The 20,876-nt window shown below is 35.0% G+C and overlaps 2 protein-coding genes across 3 annotated transcripts; one reads left to right on the forward strand and one right to left on the reverse strand.

Moving 5' to 3' along the window:
* The first annotated feature begins 1,065 nt into the window (after window positions 1-1,065).
* LOC147398410 (leucine-rich repeat protein 1-like) lies at window positions 1,066-3,650 on the forward strand. The gene is made up of 7 exons (XM_086447597.1): window positions 1,066-1,224; window positions 1,321-1,453; window positions 1,866-1,937; window positions 2,135-2,278; window positions 2,974-3,045; window positions 3,162-3,233; window positions 3,354-3,650. Exons 1-7 carry the CDS (start codon window positions 1,143-1,145, stop codon window positions 3,427-3,429), a joined length of 651 nt encoding a protein of 216 aa, XP_086303723.1. The 5' UTR covers window positions 1,066-1,142; the 3' UTR covers window positions 3,430-3,650.
* Window positions 3,651-5,601: 1,951 nt separating this feature from the next.
* LOC147398411 (uncharacterized) lies at window positions 5,602-19,958 on the reverse strand. Of its 2 annotated transcripts, none has more exons than XM_086447595.1 (6): window positions 19,720-19,958; window positions 17,325-18,993; window positions 16,993-17,244; window positions 12,975-13,055; window positions 7,874-8,479; window positions 5,602-5,834 (listed from the first exon to the last, which is right to left on the reverse strand). In XM_086447595.1, the coding sequence occupies exons 2-6, from the start codon at window positions 18,588-18,590 to the stop codon at window positions 5,778-5,780; spliced, it is 2,262 nt and encodes a 753-aa protein (XP_086303721.1). In that variant the 5' UTR covers window positions 18,591-18,993; window positions 19,720-19,958; the 3' UTR covers window positions 5,602-5,777. The 2 variants fall into 2 exon arrangements, with proteins under 2 accessions (XP_086303721.1, XP_086303722.1); XM_086447596.1 differs by lacking the exon at window positions 19,720-19,958 and adding an exon at window positions 19,517-19,706.
* Between the last annotated feature and the right edge of the window lie 918 nt (window positions 19,959-20,876).

Consider the following 20,876-nt stretch of genomic DNA (forward strand, 5'->3'; position numbering starts at 1 on the left):
ATTCTGGTGTCTCCCCAACAAATAATTGAGCCCCAACAATGTGGCTTATAACTGCAACAAATATTTAAATACATGGAGAAAGAGGACACAGTTGTCCAACTATAGAAAGCTTAGAGGTTTATATGAATTTTTTAAAAATATATAGCGATTGAATTAAAAAAGTGAAACCCCCTTACTAATATAGTAAGATTTTGAGCCTTACTACGGGTCGTTTTGCTCAAATGGGACATCAGAAATCCAATAGCACAACCCTCTAAATTTCATAAAAAAAACTTAGATAAAATTTTTTATTTTAATTAGATCCAAGGTTTTAAAAATGGACGGCTACCGAACTTCCACGTAACTCCCAAACTTAAAAATGAGATTCAATGGTAAAAATTAATTGATTTTCAATTTTTTTTTTATTTTTTTATTCTAAAATTCATAGAATTTTGTCCTCCACAACACTCAAGCATTAGATTATGTTTTTGGATGCCAAGAGATGAGCCCGAAGACCTTTATGCTATTTTTGAATTGGGAGAAATGAAGAGAAGAGGAGAAAGTAAATGAGTTTCTCTCCATTTCTCTTATTTGGATTGTTGAGTGGGGAGAGAAGAGAAAAGAAATAGAGAGAAGAGGAGAGAAAAAAGAGATAATTTTTTTTTTTTCTCTCCAAAATTGAAGAGAAGAGAGAGAAATGAAGAGAAATACTTTTAAAATATTTTATAATTTCAATTCTACCCAAAATCATTTTTAAGTGATTTTAAATTCTAAAGGTATCCTAAATTCTCTCATGTGAATTCAAGCATGATGAAGAGAAATTGAATTTCTCTTCTCTTCTTTTAATGAATTTCCCTTCTGATCACTTCTCTAAATCCAAACATAGCCTTAGTAAGGGTAAAATCCTTACAGACTTAGTAAGGATGAAGGACTAATTAAAAAAAGCCCAAACAAGGGGATGGAGGCCCACACTCATAAAAACTTGTACTTTATTATTATTTAGCCACACAAAACAAGCTGTCGTTTTACAATGTCTATAAATCCCCAAACAATTAGCTGCACTCCTCTGTGTTTCTATGCATTAAAGATCCAAAAGAAACAAACTCTCTCTCTCTCTCTGCCCTTTTATTTCGAGTTGCAGAAGAAGCTTTCAAGCTCTGTTAATGGCGTTCTGTCCTATATTTCTTCTTCTTCTTCTTCTTCTATCAACATTTTCAACAACACCATCAAATGCAAATCTTGAAGGTACATATGGAGACTATACATCTGTGAATAATTTTAATTGCTCCATTATTTCTATTTTTTTTTCTTAAAACAAATTGGGTTATATTTGTTTAATAGGTGATGCTCTTTATGCTCTGAGGAGAGCTTTGAAAGATCCAGGAAATGTTCTACAGAGCTGGGATCCAACATTAGTGAACCCATGTACATGGTTTCATGTTACTTGTGATAGAGATAACAGAGTTACTAGACTGTAACTACTATCCTTCGTCTCTCTTTTTTTCTCATTCTTTTGTTTTTTTAAACTCTTACCTTCAAAGCTTCAAGATTTGCAGAGCTTCTTCGTTATTAGAAGATTAAGCTTCAAGAACTTCTTCAAGTCTACACTTATCAATCTTAATTCAAAAAATATATATATATTAGAAAATATGTGTCAGACGACGTTTGACCTACTGCATCAAGCGTACAGTTGAGACAAGAAACAAAAACAAAATATTTAGATCTCTAGAACATCAGTTTTGATACCAATAAAATTGTGTTTTTCTCTCTTTATCTCAACCGTACGTTTGATGGAGAGTTTATAAAAATCCGACATTATATATATATAATCAATTAAAATTTTATTATTATTATATATTAAAAATTAAGGTTGTGGTTATTTGCAGAGACCTCGGAAACGCGAAGCTGTCGGGAAATTTGGTCGCCGAGTTGGGAAGGCTTGAGCGTCTCCAATATCTGTACGTATTTTAAATTTATTACACATGTGCCATTGACTTTTTGCCAGATTTGCTACGAAGCACACATATCTAAGTTGATATATATATATATAAGCAAGGCTGATTGTTCATTTATGATGAACCTATCCCACATCCCATCAGTCCATCACCATCACTTGTATCCGTTTTAATGCAAGTAAGTGGTTGGTTGTGTACAGGGAGATGTACAGAAACAATCTAGTGGGACCCATACCTAAGGAACTAGGAGGATTGAAGAGCCTTGTAAGCTTGGATCTGTTTCACAATAATCTCACTGGGCCCATCCCTCCATCTCTCTCAAATCTCACCAATCTGAGGTTTCTGTAAGTTATTCCTCTTTTACCCATTTATATAGTTTGCAGTTGAGCTAATATAGCAAAAATTTATCTTTCATCATTGATCCAATGGTGGTAAATAAAAGTGGCATATATTTGAACGTAGGGTGATTTAGATATACCCCTTTACTTTTTGTTTAATATTTGAGTTGCCCCCTGTGTTTTCAAACTGACAACATGCCCCTTGACCTCAGTCCTTTTTAATGTAGTAGGAATTGACTTAAATGCCCTTATTTTCATCCTTTTAACAGACAACCCAAAACCATTTTATAGACCTCTCTGATAAAAATTTACCCTACTCAACAACCTAAAGATTGTAACTATTTCAACATTCAAACCCACCTTAGAAAGGATTTTTGAATGATGAAATAATTCACCATAATAGAGGGTTTTGAAGAGATTGAAAAGGACTGGTCTGGAGAGAAAAAAAAATGGTATGTTTTTTGTTTACTAGTTAAAACAAGGGCATCTAGGTCATTTTCATTAGTGTATGGGAGAAGAGCAAGGGTATCTCAAATATATTCACCAAAACGTGGAGGGGTTGTCTGTATAGAAAAGTGTTAAATGACGAAATTGTCCTTGGAGAAGGCGTGTTTTTCCACTGAAAAGGAAAGAAAAACCTGCAAAAATGATGGTTAATTATTCTTATTCTTACAGTCTGCTTACGTTATGTCTATTTGTAGGAGACTAAACGATAACAGACTGACTGGAAGAATACCAAGACAACTTACAAAGCTTCGAAGCCTAAAGAGCCTGTAATTATTTCTAATCCCCAAAATACCCCTCTCTCTCTCTCTCTCTCTCTCTCTCTCTCTCTCTCTCTCTCTCTCTTCCTTAAGAACTAAACCAAACCCATTTGAAATCTGTGCAGAGATGTCTCAAATAATGACTTATGTGGTACAATTCCAATTTCAGGCTCCTTCTACAGGTTCACAGAGAAGAGGTGATCTCTCTCTCTCTCTCTGTCTGTAAGATAGGCATAAATAAAGCCAAATCTGAACTTACAAGTGCAGACAGAATAGTATATATGAATTATGAGGTTTGTGTTGTTTTTTTGTTGCAGTTTTGAGAACAATCCCAGACTGAAAGGGCCAGAGCTGATGGGATCTGTGAGTTATGATATTGTAGGCTGTGACTGACATCACAAGTTGATATGTCGTAATGGTTTTCTGCTGGAAAGCCTTGACAGTAGAGTACATATCATATATATGTATTTTTATTTTTATTTTTACTTTTTTAAGTTAGATATATGTTGTTGTGTTTAATCATTTAAGATCAATATGAGGGAGGTGTTGTATATGTTTCTGTTTGTAATACATTCAATTCTGAGCAATGTTTTGGTAAATCTGCCTATTAAATATGCCCATTAATGCAACAGATGAAGAAATTACCTGCACTAAATACACAAATGATTTGTTTGGTTTACTGGTTTCACATACATACATACATACAAACATATTTGATAAATTTTGCAAATTAAAATAAATTAAAGTATTGGTCAAACCAAACAGTAACATGTGCCAGTTTCTTTTGGTCCATCTCTGGATGAAAGTTCATGACAAAAGGCTGTCTCTGATTGATGGGTTCTAGTCATTTTATTTAAGAAAATTTTAGTAAGTCCACCAAACACTTCTTTATCATGATGAAAAAAAACAAAAAGATACAATTGAGATGTATTGGCAATATTTTTTTTTTTTTTAAATATCTAATAATTTTATATATTAAAAAGTATTTTTCCAATTTTCAGAAAATATAGTCTGATCACTTTTTATATCACAAAAACAATATTTTTTTCCGTAGGTGAAGGGATCTTCATTTTTCAATCTCATTCTTTGGATGGATGAAGGGAAATTTTTTTTTTTTTTTTCATAAAAATGTTTGTTTGTTTTCCATCTTTAACCATCAAGATGATCCATAATTGGAAGTTTGAACCGATCAATTTGTAGATTATTTGTAGGAGTAAGATATTTAACTGTAATTTGATCATTAGGTGCTTAATCATCAAGATGATCCTTAGTCAGAGGTTTAACCCACAAAAAATTGATCGGGATACCAAAAAAGAAAAAAAACAGACAACAGTATCCAAAGAGAGGAAATCGATAAATTAGACAATTGTTGCTATGTTTTCAATTTCAGTATGCTGAAGGTAGTAGGGAGGTTTGATTGATTGGTTGAGAAGATAACTATAATGAGGAGGATTTGATCAGGCTCAAATGGTTAGACATGGATCTTTGAAAGAGTTGACCAATGATTTGATCTCTTCGAAACAAAGAGAATATGCGTACGAACTAGATGTCCAACAACACCGCATTATTTGGTGATGTTAGATGTGCCCATATCAATGGAATGAGTGATTCCTTATTTCGATGAAGAAGATTATTTTAACACTTAGGGTATATTTGATTGCATGAAAAATGACTATTCATAAAATTTGAAATCTATGAAAAAATACTGATGAAAAATAAGTAAAGTAAAAAAATCAAATTCTATTGTTTAACTTTACTTGAATAAAATCATGAAAAAAATATGAAAACAACAGAGGGGGGAAAAAGATGAGAAAGGGGGGGAGAGGAAGAAGAAGATGAGACAGTGGTGATGGTAGCGGTGACAACAAAAGTAAATGAGGAAGATGGAAGAACGTGGTAGTAGTGATGACAAAGATACAGGATGGAGAGAGACAACGATATTGACAACGACGAAGTTAGTGTGATAGTTGTGGTGGTAATAGAGAAAAAGACGAGTGGATAAGAATTATGGATGAAAAACATGGGTGAAATTTATTTTCCCACCCATATAGATGGGAAAGTAAAATCTATGATTTGGTGGACTTTTAAATTGGGATAAAAAATGAATTTCCATTTTTATGTGCACTCAACACTTGAAAAATGTCATTTTTCATAGAAATTGATTTTTCACCTTATTTTCCATGTGCAATCAAACATACCCTTTGTCAAAATCTTACTAATCAAATTCCATTATAGGCACAATTTTTTCCTAAGAACTACCCCATGATATATTTGATAGTCTCTCTCAAACAGTATGACCATTGATCTTAGACATTTATAACATTTCAGATTTTACCATTTTTGTTTGCTGTCCCTTTGACCTTATAAATAAATAAATAAAATAAAAAATAAGTAGATATCGAACCTTTTTAAGACATTAAAACCAGATTTCACAAGACAAGCATCCTTTGCCACACCTTAAGGAATAAGTCCTGAAATGTTTTTTATTTTTTATTTTTAAACAACAGGTAGGACCATATCTCGTGAATTTTTTTATTTCGAATCATTATGTAAAGACAACTATGCTGAATAAGTGAAAATAAGATCATCATCATCAATGACTGAAAATGGAAATATTTACGGATGAAGTTGGGGTTGATGCCCCCATCAGGGACAAGATGACTTAAGGAGGGAGATGCTATAATTATATATACATTAGCCAGGAATGAAGACTCCGAGAAAGAGACCATTATCCAAACCTGTCAGTTGCCGATATCGAAATACTTGGGATCCGTCGGAAAATGGTAATCCACATTCAACTGCCATGACAGAGAAACATACCTCATTAGACGAATCAATAAATTACACAGAACATAAAGTAAAATAACCAATGTGGACCATAAGTAAATGGCTAGTATTTTGCTCTCTTTGCCTAAATCCTCAGAGAGCTAATATCCTAATAAGTTTTTTTTTTTTTCCTTCATTTTGAGCTCTTTCATAGAGACCTTAAACAAGGAATCTTACTTGAATTGAAACATCACATTTTCAAGCTACTAAGGAGCTCCCATCTTATAAAAGCTTTAGTTTTGCTAAACAATTATTATGGAAAGTTCTACTTAAAATGTTTATAGCCTTCTAAAGACTGTACAGCAGTCCAACATCCTTTTTAAACAATCGAACAAGTCGAACAATATTTACAGTTATTCAAGTACCAGTAAATTCTATTAGATAGAATATTAAATTACCCTCAAAGTATGTACTATACTGTCAATGTAAATCTAACATCCAATGTACCCAGATATTCCACTGGAAAATCAGCTAAATGGCCTTGAAATTTTATCTTTTAAACAGGCTATCGAAATAATTTGAAAAAAAAATTAACTGCAACAAAAGGGAACCAAGGACTTGAAGTAGAAGTTCCAATAAGTAGAGCACAAATGGGTTGCCAAAATCTACAACCAACAAGTATACATAGAATTCAAGAATAAACAGCCTACAACTGGGGCTGGCAATGATCCAACTATTATCCGGAATCCAATCCGAAAAAATTGCAAGATTTTGGATGCTCAGATCAGATTTGGATTGAAAAATAGAGATCCGAGAAATTTTCTGATCGCGTTCAGCTCAACCCCCAATCCAATCCGATAAAAATCTGATCCAAATATTTTTCTTAATACAAACCCCTCGTCTCCATTAAAAGTACATAATTCTCTGTGTGTGAGTGTTAAAAATCTACCTTCAATACCCTAACCCTAATGTCAATCCAGAATATGGCTGGAGCTAAACCGAAAGAACCCCCCCCCCCCTCCAACAAATCTACTCCATCCTCATCTCACCCGGAAACCAGATGGGAATCTGGCAACAACCCTCTGTCCGATCACAAATCCGCCTCTCCCAGTAAATCCAAACCAAGAAGACCCTCCTCAAACCTAAAGACAAATCTCCAGTTGCTCTCCCTCACTCCCTCCCTCTCTCCCTCTCTCCCTCTGGACGTTTGCTTGGTTGGGTTGTAAACCCCTCTCCTTGAAGCTGGTTTAGACGAATAGATCAATTCCCTTCATGACGACGAACATGCCAGGACAACGAAGACATGGTCGAAACTCACACCACACTCTGACTCACTCACTCACTCAGAGAGATAGAGATAGAGAGATGCCAAGACAATGAAGACATGGTCGAAACTGACATCTCTCAGATCTTAAGGAGGAGGAGAGGCATCATGGATTTCTTTTTTCTTCTTGAGCCCTGCTACATTAGCTCTCTTTCTCATTCTCTATTTATGACTGTTCTCTGATTTGTCCTCAAACCCTAGAAGATTTTGGGGTCTCTGATTTTACCCGGATCCATACTTCTCCGCAGACCCCCGATCAGATCAGATCGGATCAGTTTTGGATTATATAAAACCTAGATCGGATTTGGTTCATACAGTTCATACATTTATTGATCCGAACAAATCTCAATCATAGGGTAAATTTTTTGGATGAGTAGTGGTTTGATACTGAACCTATCCATTTCCAGCCCTACCTATAACAAATTTGATGGTAAGGAAGGGGAACAATGTTATAGTCACTATTTTGTTTGACTACAAATAATTAACAAACAAATGCATATAGAATACCTTAAGCAAAAGAATGATGGTGTCAAGCGAATTCAACAGCCAAAACAGACGAACTCAATAAGGTTTGCATCTAAAGGGAGCAGAAAAATTGGAACTGAGACATGCTCAACTGCACCTATTCCAAGTTCAGTTTTAACCCATGCCCATCATGTGTATCGAAGGGAAAAAAATCCATACAAGTCAATGACCACATTGGGGGTAAAAAAGTCGCATAAATGTAAGTCATAATTAAACCCATACCTTGCCCTCATCAGCGTCCGAATGGCGTTGTGGGAACACAACCCTCAAATCATTGTACAAGTAGAAGCGCCGCTCCCCATCAACGTCCAAACTCTTTGTTTGTGGAGAAGAGGAGAAAAGATCAGATTTGCACCTTTGAACCGACCTTGAAGATTTCTTAGGAGAAGGGCATAGAAAGCGAAGATGAAGAGCATAACGCAGAACACCAGCACCAGTGTTATTCTCATTGACCTTTGAAGAACTATGTATAAATTTCCTGTCAGTTTCACGAAATCCGTCCATTTGACTGTAATCCCCTTGATCAGTCTTCTGGCATTCACTAACATTGAATTCATCTATGTTATCCATATTAGAAGTAAGATCAAAGCCCATTGGTTGCTCAAGATAGTCTCCCAATGAAAAGTATGGGGGGCTTGTCGTCCCTTTGTGCTGGGATCGATTATGCAGGCCAGATTGTTGAGTATCACCAATATATACACAAGATTCTTGATTTCCAATAAATTTTGACCTTTGGTAACTTTTCTTTAGGACCGGAGTAGTCTTGAGTGCAGGATCTTTGCTTCCCCCTTTAGATGAGGCCAGACTGACCTTTTGGCGCAAGAATGTCTGCTTTCATATGAACACCAATGCAGCAAAAAAAACAGTCATATGGAATCTCATCTAGAGTTTCACCATAAAAACATAATTTATAAGATAACTACACATGCAAAAGAATGTTATTTTTGGAAAAAGAAAAAAAATCCACATAGTATTCCTCATACATGATACATTTAGAGTACAACAAATGGTTAAAGGTTTTTGAGTTATATTCTTTCTTATTTTCTCACTTAGTGAGAATGGGGGGATTGTAGCACTTGAACATCCAAATCTGGGTCAATAGCAGAAAAAACATCTCTGAACAAATGCCAAATGCGTCCAACATTTCCTTCTTGCCTAGATAGACACATTCCAAATAGTCACAAAGTTGGAAACTTATACAGGTATTGCATCATATCATCATTACCTTCATTGTGAACATCCTTGATGGTATAAAACTCATTAGCAACTCTCCTAGCTATCCAATCTCCTATTCTCCAAAGAAAACCACATGAATAAGATAATTCCTAATTAGACCATCACAAATATCCCAAGAATCCATTCAGGGAGACCAAGAATTGTGTAAACTTGATCTAGAGAAGCGACCATGTGAATAGGGCATTCTTAAGATATTTGGCAAGCCACATGGGTTTGGGGAGAAATGGATAGTATGGGTAATGGTAGTAACAAGATTCTTTAAGAGCTCTATTTATAGGACTAAGGCAAGGTGATACACAATCTCCATTTTAGTTTGTCAAGGTAACAGATGCCTTTAGACATTTACCATCTAAGGTAGTGTTTATTGGTGCCTAATCGAGATTTACAATAAAGGATGAAGACCCCTTTTATCACACCAACATCTGTTGATGATAATCTAGTTTTCTGGGACAGATCAATGAACCAACTGAGATTCTTTAGAGGCTTGCTTTGTTCTTTTGAGGTGATCTTAGGACTAACCATTAATTTGCAAAACATAACATATGGGGTCGGCTCAACCAACAACCTGCAAAGGCTAGCATGGTCTTTTGGTGGTGATAAATTTGGATCTTTTCATTGTCTTATTTGGGGGTTCCTTTCGGGGCATGTGTATGAAAGCCAGAATATTAGTCACCCAACCATTGAAAGAGATTGGGCTCGTGGAAAGCAAAGTATTTTTCAAAATGGGGCAAACTGGCATTTGATCAAAAGCACACTACAAAGCATTCCAATATACTTTCTATCCACATTCTCGATTCCACGAAGTGTTGATGTGAGGCTTGAGAAGTTATAGAGAGAACCATAAGTATCATCTAAGGAAGTGGAAATTGATTTATATCGCAAAGAAAAACAGGGGATTAGGTGGTGAAGGGGCTCGGGCACATGAACTCGACATTATTATTAAGAAAAAGGCTATGGAGTATTGGGGTGAGATCTTTGGATGGGCAAGTTGAGAAGTGAAAAGCTCCTGTGACTGTAGCATTTGGAAAGGTGGTGTCAAGATTCTGCCAGACCTCCGAAAGACGATTGCACTTATGGTTGGCAGAGGAAATAGGGCCAGGTTTTGAAAGGATCAATGGTGTGGTGATTAGCCCATCTCTACTCTCTCCCCCCTAAAAGGAATTTATCAATAGATGCTTTTATGATTTATAATGGAATGAGCTGTCTTGGAATTTTGGCTTTAGGACAGGTATTAATAACTAGGAGATCCAAGATATAATCAGCTTCATAAACTATTCAGCACTTCTATTTTCCTATCAGAAGAGGGCCGAAGAGAATAAACTATAATCGGATGGATCTTCTCAGTTAAGACATTATACTCAACTTTACTAACCTACCTCTTCAGTGGATTTTCCTGCCATCTCCATCTAAGACCCCAAAATCCCATCCAAAGTACCCTTTTCATTTGGCTAACCACTTTCGAAAAAATATTGACTTATAATCACTTAATTAATCGGAGATTCTATACAATTGTAAAGCTATTGGGGAATTAGTAGACCATTTGTTGATTCATCGCTCCTTTGTTAGGGAGATTTGGTTCCACTTCCTATCATTGTTTCATACCTATTGTGTTTCTTGGGTTTGTTTTATCCCAAAGCTGGCAAATCATAGGCCATTTTGCATAGAGAATGAATTATGTGGGCCTACCACTTTTTGCAGTTTGTTGAGGAACCTAAAAGAACAGAAACGGAAGAACCTTCGATGAGAAGGATATATAAGGTGCAAGAATCAAACAACAATATGTAATACCATCCAAGTATTTTAGATGCTTAGCTTTGGTATTACCCATGAAATAATATATATATATATATATATATATATATATATATATATATATATTATATATATATATATATATATATATATCTATATATATATATATATATATATATATATATATATAATTAGCCTTGGTAGGTGAGTTCAACCTGTCTGCCTTGATAGCGGTTCACAGTTAAGAGTGCATCAAACGTATAACCACGAGGCACCGCAGGACACAACTCACATGATTTTTTTTGTTATTATTATTAATAGGTATAAAAGGTCAAGGTGGGGGTTCTGATCCCAAGCCTGGCATTACCACTAACAGAAACTATCATCATGTAAACCATTGTTGAATTTGTCACTAAAAGTCAATATCAATATACTCATGAAGCACCCCAACCGTATGTACAGGAGTGTGAGGAATAAAAACTAATTGTGATGTATAATAGAACGCATTTCATTCCTGAACAAAGTGGTCTTTCTGCTTGTGATGAGAATGCTGCAAATATGGCTACATAATACCAATTTGGAACACAACCCACAACTTGCAATGTTCTTGTACTTGAATGGATGGTCAATGTTAACACATTAGGAATTGTAGGTCCTTGAGGGAAGGGTCAAGATCATGAATTTGATCATTTTTGTCACAATCGACACAAGGGGTAACCTCAAATTTCCATCAAGAAGTTGCTGACCAAATGAAAACATGTATGAACACACATCATAAATGAAGCCCCTTCATCTTTAGCGTCCAACGAAAAGATTCCACTTTGGATGGTTCACAAACTCAGGACAACGATGTGATCTTCGATATGTGCGCACATGTCCATCTTCCACATCACAAACAGATGGTCAAATCGAATGGAGATTAAAGAAGCCCTTGATCTTGAGGTAAAAATATTGGAAAACTTTTACTTCCATCGTGTTTTAAATAAACATAAAAAATTGGAGATTTCAGATCATAACTAATATTTGATGAATATCCAGCTGATGGACTTAGTTAATGTAGAAATTTTGAATATTGAACTACAAATAGTAGACTGAGATTCACTGCCAATTTCCAAAAAATATTGAGATAATGAATAAAGTATCTACGTGATAAAGTAAGAAGCCAAAGAAAATAGTTCTGAGATTAAATTGTCTCAACTCATTGTTTTAAAGGAGATTTATGATTTGCATAGATGTATGCCAATATCTTCTTAGGCTTATGTTGATCCATTAGGGTTGAACTTTTATGGAAATTTTCAACAATGATTCCATTCTGTTTTTTTTACGACATAGCTGCACCATCCTTCTTGGAAGTAGGACTAGTCCCTCCTGTATGCCCAGTCACAACAATTGTGCATCAGGTTAATTGCGCACGCCCGGGAGCAGTCGATCTCACATCTTTGGGCCATGGAGAGCAACCTAGGGCCCTGAACCAGTTAGACATTTTTTTTTAACAATTTCTTTGAGAAGATGAGTTCTCCATCCAAGAAAAAGTCAGACCAAAGCATTAAACTTTCTAAAATCACATAGTTGTAGATCAAAGGTCAATAATCGTTTGAAGGCAACACACAGATGTTGGGAAATGAGGTCTAGGTTCTAGAATCTTATCAGGTCTAGATATCGTTAATTCTAAGAAGTAAAAACATTTTAGATATTTGGTTAAGAAGCTGTAAATGGGTTGGAAAGCTCATTCAAAGATCTACAAAAATAATAAAAAGAAAACCCTAAGCCAGAGGTTTACAAGTCATTTCATGATTTTTGTAGTAATCCGCATGTTTTGAGCATCAATATTGTGTTTGAAGTTCTTCTAAATGCTTCGTAAGGGGAATTATAAGTATTTAATCCATTATTATGAAAAATGATGCTAGTTTAGATGGATGGCCAGGATTTGATACATAAGTCATAAGTTAGGTTTTAGAATTGTGTTTTTTTATTATAAATGGCTATTATTAGAGAATTGTATAGAAGACGTGATTATTGACAGACATTTTAATGTTTTTGTAGTTCTTTTGTGAACTTCAAGGTTTGCTTATATTATCACCCTACAAGAGGCTTTCCCTCAACAAAATCTAGGCTTCAATAGTGATCGAAGTTATCAATTTTTTTCACCTACCATTATTCTAGCTCATCATCATCACCATCAAAGTCTTATCCTAAGATTTTGGGGTCAGCTCAATGAATCTTGTTCCTCGTTTTAGCTGCCTACAAATTATAACGGAAAATACACATTTTTCTCAAATCCTTTTCCACTACATAAATTTGTAAGATATCAATTAAGATATGCTATTCAACACACCTTGGTTCCGGCTGGCATGTCACTCAAATCATAGTTGCAAAAGAAGGTGTGCACAGGTGTCTTCTCTGGATTGCTAAGAACCTGTGAAAACAAATTCAGCTTGTTAGTAGATAAGATATAGCTTAAGCTAATATTTGCACAATACATTTTTTTTTTTAACAAAATCTAATGCTGAAACTCTAATGTACCAAAAATAGAGGAAGTTCTTGTAATTTCTCAGAAAGTTCATACAAATCGAATTCCCATGTTCAATCTGTTAAGTTCACAGAACACATTGCCAGCATAGCATAACAATGAAATACCTCCCATTGCTTGTTAAGGCATTAGAATAGCCATGGTCTAGACTTTGGAGGAAAACATTAGTCCTTGCACTTAAAGTAGCATGTCTTAAAGATCTTCATATATCAAATTGAAAAAGGCCATGCACTTTGAACTACACGCTGCCACCTTAACCCATCTTAAGACTATACTCACTAAATATTTTTGGGGTGCACAAATCCATTTAACTTCAGTAATAATGCCCATTTTTGTACATATAATCCCGATTATCATGAGGGCATTATCATTATTCTCTTAGGTAAAACTCCCAAATTACACATAAAACCTTACACCAACACATTGTAAACTCTTTTGCAGTTTTGAGCGATATTTAAGCATCTCATGCAGTTCATGTAGGTCTCATGCAAAGCCAAAAAGTATAATTATCCTAATTGAGGGTATTTATTTAGTGGGAGGAGAATGTGGAGCATTAAAAGCCAATGGATCAACCTCGAGACACATAGAGCTAGAGATCATCTACAAGACTTCATGAGCATCATCCATAGCTATGTGGATTCATCTCATCCATTCATTTTAAGAAGATATCACATTTTTCATTCTACCTAGCATTATTCACCTTTTAACTTAGGTTTCATCCTCTCTTTTCAGCTCTCTATTTCCCCTAACATTAGTTTGAAGAACTTGGGAAAACACCTTTAACTCTTCATTCTCATGTCTTGTTTTCTTTTCACCAATCTCTTTCTCACATTTTACCAACCAAGCTTTAATTGGTTCTCCTTTTCTTCTCCCCTTTTTGCCCTCCACTTTGAATTTCCCTACTTTTCTCTATTTAATATCTTTCTCTCACCTTTTGGAAGATCATCACTCCATATTTTTCTCTATAGATTCACCCTCTCTTTTGTAGAGCATCTTCGTCTTCACTTCTCTACCTGCTTCTATGGCTAGTTCCACCATGACTAGCTAAGCCATTAGTCAGACCTAAGAGAATGTAAATTTCCACTCTCTTTTTTGTAAGATTCTGAAAATATTCACAACCATTAAGGTTTGATTGTACAAGAATTTCTTCCACTTTATTAATATTTTCAAGTATCTTTTACATTTCATATAATGTATGTTTTGTCATTAGTGATCTTGCACATTGATGGAATCTTGAGGTGTTTACTTTATTTCTCTTGTGAGTTTTTATGTACCTCATCTTTGACTTAGCACATCAAGCATTCTAAGTACTTAGAAAATACACAAAACACCAACACACTAAATTGTTCTAATTTGATCTTCATAACTTAAAACACCTTTGTGAAGGAAATTTACCTTATTTCCTCTTTTTTCGATTTAGTGTTTATCATTTGAGGGAAGACAACTCTTTAGTTGGTACTTCCCCTTATTATTTGCACTCAACAAGTATAAAAAATGGGAAGGGTTGGACTAATCTCAATGTCCTAACACCTCTCATCCTTGATTTTATCCTTAAACTACTTCCATTTACATTTTTACTTAGCGCTATTCTCATTCTCTCTTATCTATTGCATTCATGGAACATACACCACACCATCATTTTAAACTTCACCCATATTATTTTCCATTTTTTTTTTTCACTTGTAAGAAACCTTAGTATCCCGTTTATCACACCAATCCTCGTGGAAATAACCTTAGGTACAACCAAGTACTACTTGTCTAGAACTTGACACCCTACTTAGCACTCCCATACTTTGTTACATCATACTTTAGTGTTCAGAGAATTTAGTGTTGCATTCATGGTTTATTAAGTTGAGGGATGCATCATCGTATTTCTTTTTCATTAAAAGTGTGCACATTAAAACTGTAACATTTAGTCATGAAGCTTAAGATAAAAATTCAAATTTTCATATTAAATCCGCTCCTAAACTGACCACTCCATATGTATACTTGTCTTTTTTAAAACTCACTGCTACATCAAATTCCATCAGTAATCATGGATCACAATCAGACAAACTTGGCAAAACATAGTATCTCTGATAGTTTTTAGAATCTTACATAATTTTCAACATATATTAACTAATATACTATGGTATCTTTATGTTTATTCAACATTAACAATGTTTTATCCTACCAATTAAAAAATAGGTCTTAACCCAAGTAGTACAGTTCCACAATATGAATATTGTTTTTCCATTCAAAGTATATTTATATCAACTATATTTTCTATTTTCCTCTTTAAATCTTTTTTGAGAAAAACATACATGAAATGCTCTAAAAAAAAATTGTAGCCGAAAATTCCAGAGAACAAGACTCTTTAATATGGCTTAGAATCAACTATGACGAAGCTTCTATAAAAATCCTTTACTTAATGAGTAGGCCAAACTTTAAGTTGCCAAGTCCATGTCTAGCAACTTCATTGCATAAAATGCAAAAGATGAAGATTGCTCAGACGTAGAGCTTGTCCCAACAAAACCAAAATATTAAGAATAGCAGCCCCAAAAGCTTTGACACAGTTCCAAACATTCCAAATGCCCAGCCACAATTTTAAATAGCAGCCAATATAGTACAAAAAATACAAACCCACATCCCTTATTGCCACACCAATTCAGAATAGTGCTCAAATTTTGTTATTATATAGAGGTTGCAACCTGATCTTACTATGGGAATACACCTAAAAGATAAGATAAACAGGCATGTAAAGGATATCCCATTCCTTATAATTTCTACTGTTATTTCTTATAAACCACCATGCTATGGGAAGGCCATACCAAGGGCAAGTCAGTACATGATTTTGCACGAGTAGCAAGCTACAGGCCCTCCTAAGCACTTCAGGCTGTTTGGCTTCAGGCCAGCAACAGAAGGATCCCAACATCCAGAAATCACAAATAAATAATATAGTTATGGGGACAAGCAAACAAGAAGAACATGCGATAAAATTAACTGCTACTTTTTGTATTTGAATCTCTTATAGGTCATATTAGATTGGAGAAGAGCTAAAAAAAATCACAAAGCTAAACAAAAATCAACAAGCAATAACAGGTATTGACCATACAGGAAGCCCATTTTTATTTTTATCTTTTGCTAAGCATACAGGAAGCCCATCTAAGCAATAACTTACAGCAAAATAACATAGATTTATAGGATTGCCACAACAATGACATAATTATATGATAACAAAAATGACGAATGTACAATAAAAGTGAAGTGTATGTGAAGGATTGATGGTGAATATGAGTTAGTTCAAGGTGGACTCAAAAACACTCGGCCACCATTTCATTCTCACTGTATCTTAACGTTTCCCCTACCCACAGGAGTGAATCTAAAGAACATATATCATGATGGTTTAAAGGAATTTTATAATGTAACCAAGAGATGGAATTTTATTTTTGCTACACTGGACATGTTGATACACCAAGAAACATATTTAATGGTTTTCTGGTATAAATAAGTGAGTTGGTATGATTAATTCATCCTCCATACACATAACATAATCATTGTTTAATATTAGGGATCTACTTTCATTTAATTATGGTCTATAAAAATGTTTTCTTTTCACATATTCCTCTCTTCTTTGATTTAAAACAGTTGAGATAACCACACCTTAAACATTATGCTATAATATACGTGTATGGATGTGTCTGTATTTTGGGCTTCTCAGAGGACCATATCAGACACCTCAGATCAGTGTCAAACATGGACATACATGTTCGTGATACATAGTTTATAAGTTAAACAAACCATAATATATAACACCACAACTGTTCAAATGAAAAAGTAGTACCAGTTGTATGCACCCTTTCACAGGTATACGCAAGCGGCTCCTGGCAACTCGAGAATCGTCATTGCTAAGGCTTCTCTTCAGCTTCGGGCCTTTACACTTGTTTGAAGGCATACTTCCAGCGAGATCAATAGAAGCATAATATAGTAAGTAGCTATCTCCATCCACACTAGTCACAGAAAACGGGAGTTTCTGAGATGGCGGGGAGAAGTTCCCTCCCGTAACATTAAGAACAGCTAGAAAACCATCAATTCTCTGCATCACAAGAAGCCATATTAGAAGCAAGACAAAATACAGACCTTGTGTGAAGTGCATTACTAATAAGAGATACTAACCTTACTGACTTTGCCAGATAAGAATCGACCAGACAACAGTGATTCTTCAAATGAACCAACCAAAGACCTCCTAACTGGAAGCCCACTCAGACTTCTGTTTAATTTGATGAATTGAGGGGTAGGAGATGAATCAGGACCCCAATGCGGACCATCATAAGTGGTACTTTCAGGAGTAAATGGATCAAAATCTTTATGGAAACCAAGATCTTGAAATGATTTGGTCGGCATTTTGAATTCCTCTTCTTCCAGATAAAACAAATTTCCTGAGACAGCTCCATCAAGTGACTTCTCCATGTTCTTTAAAGTTAAGTATCCACCTTCCATTTCTCTACTGGCATTCCTATGTGCCCCTGCAGTTTTCATTCTTTCAGAGAATTTTGGACCAAGTGGAGACAAAGAGAGAGAAGGCGAGACCACCTTTTTTGGAGATATGGCAATAGCCCAAGTTTGGGTCCTTGCCTTACTTGGTTGCCCAAAAGAATCAGGTGAAACTAAAGATAAACAATGTCCATGAGTTGGGGTCTCCTTGTTATCAAGCAAAGGGCCATCAGTGAAGAAATCAGAGCTCGTCCTACTGTTTCTATGTAACGTATTTTCCCATTTCGGATAGCTAGAGGACCAGATTGAGTTTATGAGATGATCGTTGTTGTTGCCAATACCTGATTTGTTACGCTCTAGTGACATAGAAACATTAAATTTGTCACTTGGGGAATTGGAATCAATCTCAATATTGCCCCTAACAATCTCTAGAAGATCACCATTCGATTGATCTGAACGAAGCATTTCATTCAAAGGGGACAATGAGCGCTGCCTGACTAGAGACGACCCATGCAACTCAGCTTCATTAGAAGTAATGCCAGCCACAGTAGATGAATGAACAAGAGAATCGGATCCGCCGGATTCAAAACCCACAATCCTTGAAACGGGACTCTGAATATTCTGTCCAATTTTTGGAGTGAACCAACCATTCTTATTATCCCGGGAACCAATCCACAACCCATGAACATTGGATGCAACATCAGCAGGGCTTTTATATTTAAAAAGCCCATCTGAGCCTTTTGGGGACTCTAAAGTGGTCTTCCTTTGGAAATCTCCAAGAGAGGAGCAAAGAGAATCCCCCAACACCCCATCAGTGCTTCCACCATGCATTCCATCGGAATCACAGCAGTTGAATCCAGCAGACGGAGGCGAATTTAGGACAAATGTGCTCAATGTTCCCACGACTTCGTCAGCAGTTTTGCCAGACAACACTTGAGGCAACCCCATTGGCAAGATTTGCAGTAAATATCAAGGTTTCTAGCGTTCTTACAATCTAAGTGTCCTTTTTTATCACTCTTCTTAATGTCTTTTTCTTGTTCTATCTATTCTTAATGCTTTTGCAAAAGAAAGAGAATCCACTCTCAAGTTCTTGATGAATAAATAGAATCTAATCCTAAGGATGTCGAAACTCCAGCTACAATTCAATTTTAAATAACTAAATTTCTACCAGAACAAGTAACAAAATCTACTTGAAGCTGATACTATCTATCTCCCATAGGCATCCTTATGTCAACCACAATTCCTTTGTTACAATCCAAATAGAATGGAATGAATCGAGCTTCTGGCCTCTGTAACAACATGCGATGACCCACGAATGATTCATGATTGCTTAAGAAATCAATCCACAAGCCTGAAATAATAACCAAAATGAGGTTAAAAAAATTAACCAAGAAAATGATGAAACACCCATATGAAGAAAATGTAAGAAACAAATGTAGATTTGATTATTTTTCATCTTTGATCAATAATACAGAAAATATATCAAGAAATTGATCATTCCATTTATAATATTTTTTTTACCAAAAGAAACAAACAAATTCAAATAAGAGGAGAATCCAACTCACATTCTTATTAGAAAGGAAATAAAACTACAGATTAGCAAATAAAACATGAGTTCTTCATCTATCCATTAAAGAAGACTGACAAGGGAAGAAAAAAATTATATATTTTATTCCCAAGAGCTCTTTTTATCCTCTTTTATCGATGAAACCAAGCAGATTACACACTTTGATGAAACCCATAACAAAGTTCAATCTACAATCTACATGGCTACGATTTCACAAGATTCTGACCATCAAACCCGACATTTGGAAACCAATTCAACAGAAACAAAAACAGAACCAAACCGATTCTTTAAGAAGATCAATAAACACCTGAAAACACTCAAAAATGTTCCTTCTACGGCAAAAATTCACCAAAAACCCAACTTTCCTCGTCATATACCTTCAAAACCTCAACAAAACAGAATAATCTCACAATTTCACATCCAAACCCTCGTAATCCTCAAAGAATCCACCATTAAAACATCAAAATAATACAAAACGAATCACCAAAAGAATCGAATTATAAAACGCACCAGTAAACCGACAAATCATGATCGGTTTGCAGTCGATTCTCTTAAAATCGAGTTTAAAAATAAAAGAAAATCGTCCAGCCGTACAGAAAAATCTCTAGGGGATTTTTTTTCCTATTTTCTTCTTCTTTTCTTCCTAGTTGCAGTTGCAGTCGCAGTTGAGGTTTCTGTTGCTGTTTGTAGTCGTCCCATCTCTCTCTCAATCACTCACCTCTCTGTTTATATCCCCAAAAAATTTGCGTCACCACTTTTTCCAGGCAGAATTTAAAACGCCACATGCCACATTTTTCCTCTTTTTTTTTTTTTTTTTCCTTGTATTTTACTGTACATTTTGAATTAAAATTACTTTATAGAGCCACCCTCATGGTTTTGTGAATATCCGAGATACCCTTTATGTTTCCTAATTGAAGGCGTACCCCTTGACCGAAGTGTTTTCATCGATGAAAATGACCTAAATGCCCTTATCTTTGTCTCTTTTTCAATGTTTGAGAGTTAAAACACTTTCTATACTTATCTTCAACTTCATGATTAGGGATATAAATTAGGCTCATGAGGGTCTGGTTCGAAACCAAGCTTGCTACGGCCTAAGCCCGTTTATACATGACAAGCTTGGCCTGGCCTTTGGAAGCTCTCGAACTCTTGATTTTTCCCCCCAAAATCATCTTCAATATGTAATAGTAAATTATTTTTAATTTAATAACTTTAACTTAATTGCATTGAAATCCTTGATTTTTCTTGACAAAATCCTGTTACTTCTTCTTCTAAAATTTCATATTTCTTTAAGTTTGAAGGTTTATGTAAATAGAATCTTGTTTCAAGGCCACACTTCCATGTGGTATCCAAAAACGATTGAATGGACACATGGATGTAAAATACTAAAAGTTTAGAATTCTTTTTTTTTAATATAATTTATTACCGTTGGATTTACATTTTACATTGTTAATTTATTGATTGTTCATTTTCAAAACCTTTGATAAAGGCAAAAATTAAAAAATAAAAATAAAATTAATCTAATCTAGGTCATGAAATTTCAAGAGTTAAAGTCATGGTAGTCCATGTGAGCCCAATAAAACAATAAAATCTTTAAAGAATTTTTTTTTTTTGTTTTGTTTTAATAGACAACTCAATGTTGAATATGATGGTTTTTAAGTCATTTTTCA

Source organism: Akebia trifoliata, chromosome 7 (genome assembly GCF_017979445.1).
Source record: "Akebia trifoliata isolate Shusen 1 chromosome 7, ASM1797944v1, whole genome shotgun sequence".
NCBI classification, from domain to species: Eukaryota; Viridiplantae; Streptophyta; class Magnoliopsida; order Ranunculales; family Lardizabalaceae; genus Akebia; species Akebia trifoliata.